This window comes from Vitis riparia, chromosome 16, assembly GCF_004353265.1.
Source record: "Vitis riparia cultivar Riparia Gloire de Montpellier isolate 1030 chromosome 16, EGFV_Vit.rip_1.0, whole genome shotgun sequence".
NCBI lineage: Eukaryota > Viridiplantae > Streptophyta > Magnoliopsida > Vitales > Vitaceae > Vitis > Vitis riparia.
In genome coordinates, this window is record NC_048446.1 from 1,676,412 (window position 1) to 1,692,244 (window position 15,833).

The 15,833-nt window shown below is 31.9% G+C and overlaps 3 protein-coding genes across 3 annotated transcripts; 2 read left to right on the forward strand and 1 right to left on the reverse strand.

Moving 5' to 3' along the window:
* The first annotated feature begins 203 nt into the window (after positions 1 to 203).
* On the forward strand, positions 204 to 1,854 carry LOC117934087 (inositol-tetrakisphosphate 1-kinase 1-like). The gene is given in 3 exon segments (XM_034855697.1): positions 204 to 1,109; positions 1,112 to 1,357; positions 1,437 to 1,854. Coding segments are annotated over 2 exon segments (1,011 nt in total). The 5' UTR covers positions 204 to 307; the 3' UTR covers positions 1,321 to 1,357; positions 1,437 to 1,854.
* Positions 1,467 to 6,511, forward strand: LOC117934088. The gene is made up of 2 exons (XM_034855698.1): positions 1,467 to 1,548; positions 6,045 to 6,511. The coding sequence occupies exons 1-2, from the start codon at positions 1,497 to 1,499 to the stop codon at positions 6,362 to 6,364; spliced, it is 372 nt and encodes a 123-aa protein (XP_034711589.1). The 5' UTR covers positions 1,467 to 1,496; the 3' UTR covers positions 6,365 to 6,511.
* Positions 6,512 to 11,889: 5,378 nt separating this feature from the next.
* LOC117933907 (transcription factor MYB53-like) lies at positions 11,890 to 13,403 on the reverse strand. The gene is made up of 5 exons (XM_034855489.1): positions 13,369 to 13,403; positions 12,955 to 13,222; positions 12,453 to 12,820; positions 12,122 to 12,399; positions 11,890 to 11,991 (listed from the first exon to the last, which is right to left on the reverse strand). The coding sequence occupies exons 2-5, from the start codon at positions 13,209 to 13,211 to the stop codon at positions 11,890 to 11,892; spliced, it is 1,005 nt and encodes a 334-aa protein (XP_034711380.1). The 5' UTR covers positions 13,212 to 13,222; positions 13,369 to 13,403.
* Between the last annotated feature and the right edge of the window lie 2,430 nt (positions 13,404 to 15,833).

Here is a 15,833-nt window from a genome sequence, read left to right on the forward strand (position 1 = left end):
CTTATTTCTTTAGGGAAGGTGTCAGAATCAGCTGGAAGATTATTCACTTTCTAGAATCTGAAGGTTTTTGAGCCTTTTTACAGATTATGGAATGGATTTTGACCCGACTTTCTCGTTTTCTGAACACGGATGGGAGAATCATCTGGAAGATCCATCACTCGCTTGAATCCTAAGTTTTTTGATTTTTTTTTTTTGAAATTTTGGATTAAATTTTTTGCTTTTTTCTATGAATCTGCGCTTTTGAATTTTTTTTGGGGGAAATTTTTGTTGTGAAATTTCGCTCAATTTTTTCATTTTCCAGTCAAAGATGGCAGAACAGCCTCGGAGATTTACAGTAGGGTACGCTCTCGCGCCAAAGAAAGTGAGCAGTTTCATCCAGCCTTCATTGGTGGACCATGCGAAGCAGCGCGGTATTGATCTCGTTCGAATCGATCTGGACAAGCCATTGATCGAACAAGGACCGTTCGATTGCATTATTCACAAAATGAATGACGAGGATTGGAAGAATCAGTTGGAGGAGTTCTCGACGAAGAACCCTAATGTCGTCATAATCGACCCGCCGGATGCAATTGAGCAGCTTCACAGCCGGATTTCGATGCTGGAGGTGGTAAAGGATTTGAAAATTCCGGACGGAACGGAGAGTTTTGGGATTCCGAAGCAAATTGTGATTTATGATCCGGAATCGTTATTGGACTCCAAGGTGTTGGATGGGCTGAGTTTTCCGGTGATTGCTAAGCCGTTGGTGGCAGATGGGAGTGCGAAATCTCATAAAATGTCGCTGGCGTTCAACGGAGAGGGGTTGAAGAAGCTGACCACTCCTATTGTGTTGCAGGAGTTTGTGAACCATGGCGGGGTTATCTTCAAGGTGTATGTAGTTGGGGACCATGTGACCTGTGTGAAGCGCAGGTCGTTGCCCGATGTTTCGGCGGAGAAGTTGGGGACATCCGAGGGTTTGTTGACATTCTCTCAGATATCAAACTTGACTGCAACTCAAGAACCTGGTGAAAATGATTGTGAAGACATAATGAATCACGTGGAAGAAGCTGAGATGCCACCATTAAATTTTGTTAATGAAATTGCAATAGGACTGAGGAAGGCAATGGGACTTAATCTTTTAACTTTGATGTGATCAGAGATGCTAAGTTAGGAAACAGGTACCTTGTTATTGATATCAATTACTTTCCGGGCTATGCGAAAATGCCATCTTATGAGACTGTGTTGACTGATTTTTTCTGGGATATTGTGCACCGTAAGAGTTTGGGCATGAAAGACTTTGAGCAGAGTGGTTCTGATTGTAGAAAAAGTGATAAAGAAGCCTGATATTATGACTGGGATGATAATGCAGTTTAAGTTTGAGTTACATGGCAGGCCATGTATACATTTCTTGGGGTAGGTTGAATTGGTTCCTTGAATTGGAATAATGGGTTTCTTCACAGAAGCACTTGAATGGCATGGAATAATGTGGACTGTTCCCAAGTGAGGTGCGATGAAAGGAAATGAATTTCTCAACTCTCTCAAGTTTGTGGTGCCCCATCCAAAAATTGATTGGTGAGCAGCACTGCCTTTTGGCCTATCAGTGACTTTGTTTGGCATTTGATGCTGATTGATTTTGTATATTCCGCCATTTTGCTAAATATAGGTACTTTACAAAAACTTGAAGTTTTGGGTAGATCAAAGATGTTATCATACTTACAAATGGGTTGTTGTTGGAGGAAATATTATCAAATTTAATGCATGGGTTTTTCGCCTTGTTCCATTGTATTTTTATCTTTTCTGTTTTGATTACATTGTATTACTTATTTGAATCTATCATATAGGTTTTTACAGGGTTAGCACTAATGCCCACCTTTTCTAGTGTGCTTGCCAATGATGTTATACATTGTGTTTTTTGGGAGCTGGAATATGAGCTTACTTTGCTATTGCTGAAGTACATTAAATTGATTGCTGAAATTTTATCATCCATTTGTGTGAATGATCTCCTTTTTCTTTACACTGTTGCCTTCTAAGTTTGCGGATGGTATTTACTCTTCACTTGAATGTTATACTTCTTTAAGAGTTTATCGTCTCATGTAAGTTCAGGTTTGCATATTTTTCAATTTTGGTTTCTGTTTGGCACACATCATATAGACAAAGGATCTAGGATGAATCTAAAGATTAAAATCCAGGCCTTTAGGAACTTCTAAGCTCACCTTTTGGGGTATTACCCATTATTGTGTAAGATTAAAATCAGGTTTGAAGTGATTCTTTTCCTTGAACCAGCATGATGTGGAGTATGTTGTAGCATTGGATAAGAACTAGATAATACATCATTCTTTCTTTTATTTTGTGCAATACAAATGTAGGATCAGTATCTGTAAGATGCCAAAGATGTTTTTTTTGTTTATAATTCATACTTATAGTTTCAGCTAATGAATCTCTAGATGTTATTAATCATTTGCACATTTAAGAGGGTTGACTAGGTTTACTTTATAGGATAACTACCATTATTACATGGAGGAAGATTCCCGCAACTTGCATTTTTATGTGCTAATTTGTGGAAGATGACAGATGGCATCCAGTTAGGAATTTTCCTATCAATTGTTTGCAGTTTGTTTGTAGCAACATCATATAACGGTGTTTGTTAGGTGATTGAAATGCATGTATGTGTTGAGATGCATTGTATCTGCTCAGATTACTTATACATTAAGGGGCTTGTATTTCAATGTTAAGAACCATTTGTCTATTGTGTTCTTTTTGATTGACTAAGCTTTTCGTTTTGTAATATGATTTACGAATATGGTAAATGACATAAGATATGGAAAAATGGAAACATGACTCAAAAAAAGATATGGTAAATACGAGTTTGGAGAACAATTTCAAGATGATTGAAAAACTCAATGAGAGACCTATTAAGAAACTGTTGATGCTGGATTCTCACACTCCACATGGACATATATGTCTCTGCTATGTTGTTCTAATCTGACATATGGGATCATCAATGATATGTTGCCATGTGTACCAAAATGGTTTGCCATTTGCACGACTCCATGTGCCTTGCATCGCTAGTTGTGTCTTGCATCATCAAATACATGCTTTGCAATGATGCTTCTTGTGTTAAGTTAGAAGTCACACTTGACACAAGTGTCTATTCCCTTAGTGGATGTCCACATTGTGGATCTTCGCTTATGACAATGCCAAGGAAGTGTGCCTATAACTCTGAATGTGGGGATACTTGTTGAATAAGGTGCTCCTATCTTCAATGCATAAAGGTGTTGGGGGTGGGTATTCCATTGTGAGGTACCACTCTTGCTTTTAGTTTGCAGGGGTGACTCCTTAGACCCTCCATGGATTCGCATCCCCTTGCATGACATTGCACACCCTGAAATCTTGGGGATGGTGTCGGCCTGGTCTTTGCTTCCAAGGTTACTGTTGACCCAACCTCTGATGAGGTGGTGGCAACTTGATCTTTTGCATTAAGGATGTCGACACACACCTCATTCCTTTTTTGGGGGGGAGGAGTGTTGGTTAATTTCTGCTTAGTTTGCACATTCCCTCTAAGATGCCACATTTAGGTCTGTAGCACCTTGATGCTGTTATGCTTGCTTGAGTTAGGAGAAGGGTTTAGGGGGTCCTATGTGGATTTGACCTACCTTGATTGTGGGTTTAATCTTCCCCTCATTGAGTTCTTATGATAGGTTGACGATCTTGGTTTGGTGGATGGAGTTAGAGACTTATCAAATTTGGATAGGTTACATATGCATCAAATCCACTTTGCTTGAACAGAGAGAATGAGGCATGTTGTGACTAGAAGGCTCACTACCGTTTAATGCCATGTGTTGTTGCAGGCATGGGGTGCTGATATACAGTGCTGATTGGTATGTTTCTATCAAAGCCTCCCTTTGGTTGGGTCTTACCAGCTAATGAGGCTTACTCTTGGGCCATTACATAAAGTTCTAAAGATTCATTTTTCCCAAAAAAAAGAAAAAAGAAAAAAAGAAACAAAAACAAAAAGAGAGAAAACCCCAAGAAGACTAAGATAAATTTGGGTTTGTGTTTCTTAGGGGCTTTTAAGTCCATCTTCTAAGTTCTCTGTTCCCACTTTGGGACCATTGCCACTTGTTTCCCTCTGCTTTCCTCTTAGTCTGTTTTGCTCCCTAGTCAACCTTTAACAACTCATTGTCCCATGGTTCACTTCTTATCTTGCTAAGAACCTAATATTAATTGAAACTTAATGAATAATGTCAAAATGAATAAGGAGACATTTGGATAAGATATGAAAGTATGTTTTTGGAAAAGATTGAATCTTTATCGGAAATATAGGTAGGTTCTTCTTTAATTGTTAGCTGTCAGATTTTTTATTTTTATTTTTTAAACCTGAAATTAATTGGCTAGTGGAAACCAGAAAAGCTTGTGTGAAAAGTATGCTAATGAACCAAAACAGTCAAGTTCCTTCAGGGAGTGGAAAACATCATTCAGGTCTGATTTTGGGCTAGGTATTGGCTATCATTTATGTTCTTCAAATTTTCTATGTTAAGGAGGTTCACATATCTTGATTTAAGTGGAATATTTTTTTTTGGTAGACTTGATTTAAGTGGAATATCATCACACTATATACCTGTCTAGATTTCAATCCCATTTCTTTGCCTACCTCACACTTGAACCCTTTCCAGAAAGAGTTCCGGTTTTAAGCCCCAGGTATGTGGTGGAGAAATTTGGAGAGCCTCCTATGCTCAATGACTTTACTCACAGTTAGACATCCTCTTCTGTGCTTTGTTCAAATAACTAAGAAAAACTTACGATTTCCCATATCATTAGAAATTTTTGTTGATTGTTTGTTTGCTTAGGATATAGTATTTATCGACTTTAACAAATCCAGATCAGATTAATTCTTTGACCTATGACAGCCATTCTTCCTGTCTGGTTCAATCAAGCAACCAAATTATTTTGAAAACCTGAAAAATCAGTTTAACTAAATGAACCATCTGGTTTTATCAGTTATATAAAAATTGGTTAAGTTAATCTTAACAAACAATTACATAGTATGAAAAATAAAACTATAATTAGGCAAACAGTTTTTTTTTTGTTTTTCTTCCATATTAATATGTGCCGCCAAAGCTTGAATTAGACAACATTTTGCACCGTTGTTAACTGTTTGTAGAACAATATTGCGGCATAATGCTAACTTTGTTAATACATTTTTTTTGGGCGGGTGTATATTTTTGGTGTGTTTTGACGAAGCAGCACAGGGCATTGTGTTTCTTTTAAAGTTTTTTTTTTTTTTTTTCCTTTTAAAAATTCAATTTCCCAACAATCCTTTTGCTGCAGAATCCATAGGAAGGGTTATGCTGTGTTCTTATTGGGTTGGAATTGGCCCTTAGATTTTGGATGCAAGGAACTCGAAATGTTGGGTTAGCCATCTGTGACACTCTTTGTAACAGAGAGTTGCTGATGATGTCCATGTCCAAGTTTTAGGATTAATTTTGGAACCTTTTTGCATTCACTCTGGGGCTTTGCTGACCTGTGACACTCTTTGTGACAAGGATTACTTGGATAATGGAGCACGCTTAAGTTTTAGGATTAGTATTGGAACCCTCTTTCCATGTGCTCAGGGACTCTGATTCTCTGCTTGTAAAAAGTGAGTGAATTAGGATTAACATTGGAACCTTTTTGGATTCATCCTGGGGCTCTGCTAACCTGTGATACTCTTTGTAACAAAGAGAACTGTGGGTAATGTAGCATGCTCAAGTTTTATGATAATATGCCCTGGGACTTTGATTCTCTGCTTGTGAAGAAGTGAGTGAAATGAGAGAAAAATGTTGAAAGTTTTACAAAATTGGATTGCTTTCTCAAGCTACTTTCAGCAGTCTACTTCTCATTCTTTCTAATTTCCAAAAGGAGCCAAAGTTTGAGGAAAATATGATTAGAATTGATTTAGCCTCTAGTAAATTTGTGAGAAGGATGTGATTTTCTCCAAGGTGAAGTTTAGCCTGTGGGTTGTTGCTAGCTTATTCCATATTCCTGTTAAGACTAGAAGGATAACAATATTAAGAGCTTATATTTTGCAGATGGCAGCAAAATCTCTGATCCAGTTCAACTGAAGGAAGAGCATGGGGCTCATTTTCAAGAAATTTTTGACACTAAGAGTGTACTGAGACGCGGCATAAGTCCTGAGATCATCAATTTAGGTTTGTCTCTAGTAAAAGAGACATATGTCTTGTACTTGGGGAGCATAAAGCACTGGGTTTTGATGATTATTCTTTCTTCCCTTCTTTTGAAGAAATTGTTAAACATTACTGATCCTGATATCTTTGAAGCTATGAGAAGTTCTTTCTTCCCTCTTTGCAAAGGAAAACTTGGCTATGTTTATGCTGCTGCTGAACACTAGTGCCAACAACTAGGAAAGCCTTCTACTTTCAATGATATAGGTTATGCAGATGCTGCAGTATACTCTACAAAATACATTGGAAAGATTTTTTGTTTTTTTGAGGATTTCTAAGCTTTTATCACAAGAACCTTCTAAGGAATTATCACATATTAGGTTGGACCTAACGAGATTCTTGTATCTGTGATCTTTTAGCTCCTGTTATATTTCCTCATCTTTTCCATTGGATCATGACCGGCTCAGGAGGGTTTCTATGTGGGTCAGAGGAGCTTCCCACCTGGTGACCCCATGCCACCTTGTTTGTTTTAGCAGATTGCTGATTAGTAGTCAAGGATGAGTTGTTAGGAGGGAATGAATTTTGCTGATGATCTAGTACTCTATTCTGCTTGTTGAAGAGTCTATGGATGTCTCATTGCAGGTTTTAAGGCCAATGGAAACAAAAGTCTCCTAGTTCTTGCAGTACTGAGAGGAAGAGATTCATTGATGCCTTTTGATCCGGAAGGCACAAAGCTCCTTTAGACTTTTCTAAGAATTCTGGTTTTTCTAAGAATGGAAACAAAATCGTCTTAATAAATGAGGGTATGGTTTTTCAAAAATGATTTTTCTAAGAATTAGACTTTTTTTTTTTTTTTTTCTAGTATCCCAACTAAAAGAAATTATTATTATAAATATGCTTTCTTGAATTTAGGAAATAAGAATACTCTTATTAAAAAATAAAAATGAAATAAAAATATTAAATATTAGTTTTTAAATTATACAATGATTTATTAATTAAATGTTAAGTTCTATATTTAAAAAAAGGAAATTATTTAAATTTTTAGCATCTTATTTTCATTGTTACATATGTTAATGACAATTTAATAATCTAATTTACCACATTTTACTTTTAAAATCATAGTTTAGTAAATGCTTAATTGCTTTTCATCATAGTTAATACAAATAGAAATGATTTTCCTAACATTACAATAATATCAAACTAGCTAGCCTCCTAAAGTTAGTTTAGGAGTAATGATTCTTGAAGGGTTAAAAACTATACCTAATGCTTAGCAAAAAGTTTTAAAAATTTAGATTAAGGTGGCATTTGTTTTTTGGCTGAATAGAAAAAGCCAAAATATTTGACTTTTTCTATTCATCTAAAAGTATCTTGTTGATATAAACTAATATAACTAAACTAAACTAAACTTGTTATCAATAAGTTTAGTTTAATTATGTTGGTTGATGTTAATGAGTTACTTTTAGTTGAATAGAAAAAGTCAAATATTTTGGTTTTTTCTATTCAGTCCAAAAACAAATACCACCTAAGATTGAATATAAAATAACTAATAAGAGTGTGTTTGATACTAATTTTAAAAAATATTTCTAATTTTTTTAACACATCAATGATAAAAATTTTCAAGTATTAGAAAAGTTAGAAGCACTTCTTAGAATTATTGTTAAACAAGTTTTAAGTATGATTAATAGTGGTGTTATATGCCAAAAGCACTTTTATTGGAGTGTTATGGCCAAAGGTGGGATTTTAACGTTAAATTGTGCTCTTAGGTACAATACTTACAAGGTGGTGAAATTGGCGATGTCTTTATGATAAGAAATTTAACATAAAGTCCAAAACAAAATTTTATCACAATTTTTTTTTTAAAGATTTTACATAATTTATGATAATGGATTAGTACCTATTGAACATATAATATGACCCATTAAAAATAAATGATAAAATTTAAATTATTAGATGAAGATACAAACAATGTGATAAGGTACAAAAGAATGGGATTAAAATATAAAACAATATAATCGAGTTTAATACAAAGTAATAAGACTTAAATAGACAAGAAGTTTGATTTAATTGATCATACTTTTTGGTACACATTACACGATAGTGGTGGGACCTAATTTTTATCATATTTGACTTACAATTGTTAATGAGACAAATGATGCATGATTTTAAATTGTTATTATCTTTGAGCATGTTTAATTTTTGGACAAAATATATATTTTTATATATTTAATAATATGACAAAAAAGGGTAAATTTACCTTGCTTGTGTTTGAGCTATACACTTAGTCGCAATGAGTTTGAAATTTCATAAAAGGGGGATGGAGTAGAAATAACACATGAGAAGCTTAGGAAACGTATATATTTGATAAAATTTTAAACTAATGGTGAGTAGGTGTATAAACTCAATATTTAAGAAAAATGAGTGAAATTAATCTTAAAAAATAAAAAGAGAAAATATTAAAAAAATTCTTAGACACTTTTCCTCCCTTACATTAGAAAATGGAGGATATTATTCAATAGTTTAGTTTTTTATTGCTCAACCATTTCTCATATATAATCAAATAAGAAAAAATTATAATATTTTATTTTTTATTTTTTCCCTTTTTAAGGAAAAGTACAAAATAGAATGAAAAAAAAAGTTATAAAAAAATTATTTTCTTTATATTTGGAATTAGGAAAAAAAAAAAACTAACAAAAATAGGAAGAATTTGAAATGATTTTTTTTTCTCCATTTTTGTCAAAGATAAAGAATGATTTGAGAAAAGTGTATTCATAAACAGTCAAAGAAGTTAATCAAGGATGTCACTTATATCTATATATATATTATTTTGGAAAAATTAGAAAGAAAAGGAGAGTAGTCATAAAGCTTGATTTTTACTCATTTGAAAGGATATATATTTCATTCATTTTAAAATAATTCATTGGAGTTAAAGATGATATTTGTATGATTGTTAGAATCACCAAGAAAGGTGTGGTAATTTACGCCTTCTGTTTAACATCAATTAACATAATTCCATCAAACCTCAATCTCTCTTTTAAATGGTATTTGTAATAAAATTTTAGGGTCGTGGGATTAGTCGGGGTGTGCGTAAATTGGTCTAGACATCCACAGTTATAAAAAAGAAAAGAAAAAAAAGGAATTTATAATAAATTCTTATAAAATTATTACCAAAGTAGTCATCATATATTTTTTGAGCTTATTCTTCGTATATGATATAGTACATTGATGACAAGAAACCTTAGGTTGGAATCTAAACAAATTTGGCAAGGTAGGTAGGCTTGTAGTTTTTCAAAGGTCAATAAAATACCTACTATATGCATACGATGTCCTTTTCTTTAGACAATAGCTAGGTTAACTTGTAAACTGGGATTTCTCTTCTACTTATACCCTTTGAATTGAAAATAAAAAAAATAAAAATGTTCCTTAATCTCATCATTGTTTTCTTAAGATAGTCAAAATCTGCTTCAAATTGTTGAAATTTATCTATAAAAATTTAGCACTTTTTTCAATCAATAACTTAAAAGTATCAAACTCTTTGATGCAATTTTTAAGGACAATATTTTTTTTGAAATATTTATTTTATCACTTTGTTGACTTTATATGCTATGGAAGTTTTATTTTTTAATTTTTCATTTAGGGGATTTATGTATTATTTTTTATTTTTGATATGTTTTTTTTAATATTAAGATTATATATATGAATGTATGTTCTATTTCTATTTCTTTATAGTTTCGTACATTTGAAAACGTTTTTATTAAACATTTCTCTTAATTGTATTAAAAGTGTGTTTGATAATAATTATGAGAAATATTTTTAGTTTTTTTAACCTTTAAAAATATTTATTTTTTAAGCATTAAAAATACTAAAACCATTTTTCAAAATTACTACCAAACACACTCTAAATCTTTTTATAAATCACTTTGTGGAGCATCTATACTATTGGTTTTACAAAATTGATGAGATCATTTGTGAAATGTATTTTATTAAGAGTTGAATAAAAAGAATTTTAGGGTTCTTTGGTACACTTTATGAAAAGTGTTGCCTTATCACCACGAGCCATATGATCAAAATAGATCTCATTTTTTCGTTCCTTGCAATGGCCTCATTTCCTCATATTTATGTTTTATTTATTTATAGTTTATAGTGATTGTATTTTTTTTTTTTTTTTTGTGATACTTATGTTATATTTCTTTATGTCTTAATCTTATTTGTTCATATCTAAGAGGATCTTCAATAAAATTAACATTTAATATTTAGTGATTTAAGATGATTTTGAGTTAAATTATAGTTAAGTTATTAAGTTGATTTATCAAAACCATTTTTAACTTCAAGTAGTAATATTACATTGATTTACTAAATATACTTAATATTTGGCAATTAATTTCGAGAATAGTTGTTTGTTCTTTGAAACAAGAAACGAGGGAAACACATTGTAATAAAAAGTTATTTTATGTTTTCTATTTTTAAGAATAAAAACAAAAATGTTTTTAGAGAACATCTTTTAATTATTTTATGTTATTTTTACTTTTTATATGAGGATTGTTTTAAAAAATAATTAAATAAACATGTAGAATAGTTAAGATTAAAACACTAGACATAAAAATTATTTTAAAAATATTAAAATCAGGTTAAAACATTTTAGGTTTCCAAACAGACTTTTGTTCTATAAGACATTATAAAACAATTTTCAGAAACTATTTTAAAAAACTATTTTTCAAAAATATTTTTGAAAAAGGTTATTAAAGAGACCTATAGTTTCCTTACTCCACTCATATTATTTTGAAATAAATTAAGTTATTAAATTGATTTATCAAAAACTTTCACTAAGCCTCAAAATTTTTTAATGCTATTAAATTGGTCATAAAAAGACCCATAAGTCTCAATTTTTATGCTTTGTTCAATGGACCGGGTTTCACTCAAATTCAAATTTCCATGTAACACTCAATATCTAAGTTAGAATCAAATTCAAATTTTCATATGATAGTCAATATCTAAGTTAGAATTTCCAAAGAATCTAGCCTCTTTGCACCACTTGTATGATTCTAGAAACAAAATGAGAGAGAGTAGGGTTTGTAGAATAGGGACATGGCTTGCTTGAGCTTTTGCACCTATCCCTTTGTATCACAAAATAGTCTTACCTAATTAGTAACAAATAGCCTTGACTTTTACGAAAAGAGGCAGATCTAACTATCTATTAGTTAAAGAATATACTCATATTTTAAGTTCACTTTTCTTATATGCCTTGTCCCTTTGTAGGAGAGAGAACCCAAGCACATTGGAAATGGCATTGGGCATTTGTCTTTTCATTGGTTTTGTGAGTGGACACCCTTGAGATGTTTGACATCTACTTGTCTCATCTCTAAGGTCAAACCTCATTAATTTCCAAACCAAGAACCCATAGGTCTTTTTCATATCAATTTCTTGTCTTGAACTCTCCACAACTAACTTGTATTATATTCATCTACTGTTGATCATATCTCATCTACCTTCTCTCTCAAACTACTAAGCAACACAAAAATTATAAGAAGATCGATCTTCTAATTGTTTTCCCATAAATTCAATACCTGTTCGTTTATAAAACTAAGAATATTAATTAACAAGTATTATTAAGAAAATCGGAAGCAAGTTACAGAAAATTGGAGTTGATGCAGGAGATGATGAGAGGGTTTGGTATACAAAACAAATAGTGCCATAAATAATATGAATCATGTGGGGCTTTCTTTATACAGTGGTAGCTTGTGGACAACAGCTGTACTCAATATCCATATGTGAAACCAACCCGGAAATGAACCATTATTTTCTTTACATCAAAACCCAGGTTTATGATGAGATTGGCCATGGCGAAGATGAAGCTTGGCTGCAAAAATTAACCAGAAGAACAATCAGCATAAAATCATAATATATTCAAGTTTTAGTTCAATATAAATATATAGACATATAGATATTTGTACTTACTCTATAAGGTCTCTCCAGTAAGAGTCACTTGCTTCATCATCCATGAGTTCTCCCCAGGCTTCAAAGGTTGTTGAAGTGGATGAAGGATTGGAGATGTCATGAGCCGGTTCGATCTTCTTCTCCTTTTGATTCACTGTGGATGGCTCAGGTGAGGCCGAAACCAATGCAGGAATGGCATATAAAGAGCCGAGTTCATCTCCATCATTGTTGTTCCCGGCACAAACTTTTGAGTTCTCCATGGCCTGGTACTCGAAACCGGGTTCTTGAGGAGGGACAAAGCTAGGAATACTTGAAAGAGTCTGAGCCAGGTCTGTTGGGGGGAGACCAATTAGTCCATTGAGCTGAGGATTTGAGGTAGGGTACTCGTAGGCTTGATGGTCCATAAAAGATGGTGTTCCAAAGAGGTTGCCTGCTTCCATGTTTGGGGAAGAGCAGTGGGATTGGTGCCTAGAACTTGCAGTAGGTTATGCAGCAAGTGGAGTTTGGCTAGTTGGGTGGCATCTGACTGCAGTCTGAGGGCATTATCCCAAGGATTATTCATGAGAGAAGTACTCAAATTAGCTGCTGCAAGCAACTGAGGTAAATTGGCGAGGATGTTAAGGTCAGTTCTCGGCCTGTGAGTGACCGGATCAATCCCCATTTGCATAAGCTTCTTCTTCAGATGGGTGTTCCAGAAGTTCTTGATTTCATTATCCGTTCGCCCGGGAAGATGAGTAGCTATGGCTGACCATCTGCAACACAACACACAACTTCTCAAAATGATACACTAATTGCAACCACCACAGTTCGTATGTAACCTCAGAAACTTTTTCCCCTATTATAATGAATGGTAAAAAATTAAGAAAATGATGATAATTCTCATTACTTGTTGCCGAGAACCGAGTGGAGGTTGATGATGGTGTTCTCTTCTTCATCAGAGAATTTTCCTCTCTTGATATCAGGCCTCAGATAGTTTGTCCACCTCAGTCTACAACTCTTCCCACACCTGTTCAGTCCGGCAAGCTTTGGGAGAGCTCTCCAGCTTCCATGCCCATGTCTCTGTATATACTCAACGAGTTTCTGGTCTTCTTCCGGCGTCCATGGCCCCTTCTTCAGGCCACTCTCCTCCGGTGATCTCGCCATTATTAATCTCCCTGCAAAGATGGAAAAAAACCCATAAAATTTCTATGAAAAAGTGAACACTTTTTACACTTTGGGGTGGTTTCAATTATAGAAAGTCGGTCATTTTGGAGATGAGAGATAACAAAGAAATGAACAAAGATTTACAGAAGCTTGAGACCTTAATGAAGATAGACGAAGATGATATGATTTTAGGGTTGGGAATGGGAGATGGAGGGAGGAGGAAGGGTTGGTTTTATAGTGAGTGGATGTTTGGAAACAAAGAGAAAAGAAGAAGGGTTAGTGTAAAGGAGAAGCATTTTGATTCATGAGAGATGTCATTTTGATATGCTTTTGGTGTTTGGTATGGAATTCCAAAAGAATCCTTGTCATTTTGGTAATAAGTGCATCGGAGAAGAATGTATTTTCCATGGTCTTTTCCTATTGTGGGAATTTTGTTTTATTTATTTTTTATATGGAATATTGGATTTCTCAAAGATGGGTTTTTGAAATTTTTAGGAGAAAAAGCTAGCCTTGGAAATTTTTTTTTGTCCAAAATTCCAATATATGGATATCTCAAAATTGATTTGTTTTTTAAAATATTGGAATAGCTTTTTTTTTTTTGCTACTCCATCTATTTCATAAGGTATTTATTCTATTTGGTTTAATGACAACCATTCAATATTTGAATATTTTTTCTAGGGTGTTAATTCTAATTATAAGTTATAAATATAATTAATTTTACACTTTTTTTAAAATATGTTATTATTCTTTAATATAATAATAAAAGAGTGTTATCGCAAGACAAAAATAATTTTTTCTCTATCACCAACTCTAAATCCGCATTGAATTAGTTTTTTAAACATATCGAAGGAATAAAAAATTCCCTATATTTTATCAAATTTAAGAATGAGAAGACATTTTTTAATTTTGTTAGGGCATATTCAACCCAAAAAATAATAAAACTCTTTAGGTCTCGTCTAATTGAAAAATGTGTTATCAACAACGACCTATAAAATTTTAACAAAGCAAAAGTAAATAAAATTGTTTTTTAAAAACATTTTGAAATACTCCTAAAGCAAATTTAAGACATATTTGAGTAATGTTTAATCTTGTTAGATCTTCTTAAGAAGTGGTAAAAATTAGTGTTGATCTTTATTTTGCTTTTGAATGGAATTGTCTTAAGAGTCCAAACACAACCTTGGAAATAAAAACATTTTCCACCAAAAGGGCAATTTGGTAAACCATAGAAATGCACGTACCCAAAATTCAACTATTACAAAGACATTGCCAAAATGAATAAGCTAAGCTAATACAAAGGGGACACATAACCAACTAAGTTGCACCAATATTTAGGGTAGGTTTTCCACGTGGCAGTCAAACACCTCAATTTCCTTGGTGTACACTAAGAAGAAACCTCAAATCCCCATCCGCTAATCATTTTTATTTTTATTTTTATTTTTATTTTTCAATTATTTTCTTGTGTAGTGTCTTAACCACACGCAAAACCACTTGAGTCTTTGTGTGGGCCTTCTAAACACTCAAACACTTCTAACTACTGAATTTAATATAATTATTTTAAGTGTTTTATTTGTTTGGATTCTTGTGTATTAATTTTATATTTACATCAACTTGTGCCTTTGAACATTGACATTATATATGTAATTTTATTTATTTATTCTCGAATTTTGACATAAAAATAAAGTTAAGAATAATGTTAATTTTTTTTGAGGATTTTTATAATATTATTTTAATATTTGATTATATAAAAGGTAATAATTACACATATTAAAAATGATCGATATATATAAAATATTTTATTATCTAATTTCTCTTAAATTAGTTGTGTTTGGTTAATATAAAATATTGAAGAAATAAAAAAATATTAATATTTTTTTTATATTTGATTTTACTATAAAAATATGAAAAAAAAACTCAAATATAATTAAAATTATTGAAAAAAATTATATATTTAAAATTTTTTAATAATAAAAAAATTTAAAATAATTTATGAGAATAATTTATTAACTTTAATCCTATTTTTTATTTCCTTCTACTTTTCCTTTTTATTTTCTTTTATCACATTTTCCCCCTAAATAAAACAAAGCCTAAAAATTAAAGTCATTGTATTTTTTTTTTTTTTTTAAATATGAAGATTGAAGTATATGATAATTATGGAGTCATGTTTTATTAACTTATGAAAAAAAATTATAATATTAAAATTGTCTCTTTGAAATTATGATTGCAATCTTAATTTCGATTGCAAAAATTGGGGAATAAAAGTTGTAGTTTTGGATGTCTTTGTAAATTTATTAATTAGAATGGTTAAAAAAAAAGGTTGATTTAAAGACTTTAATTACTTAACAAAAATGGATGTAAACTAGTTTAGTGAAAGTTAGTGATATTTATTTTTCACCATCCAAAAATTAAAGAGGGAAGCCCACAATAAGATTTTGTTAAAAAATATTATACTAAAATTACATTCAAAATTATATCTTACACTCCTAACCTATACAATATAATTTAAATTTGTTAATGTTATATTACTATTAAAATGCGAAAGAAAATAAAATATGATTAAAAACTTATACATTTTAAATTTATTTAATTTATATATATATTTTGAAGAAGCATTAAATATAATTT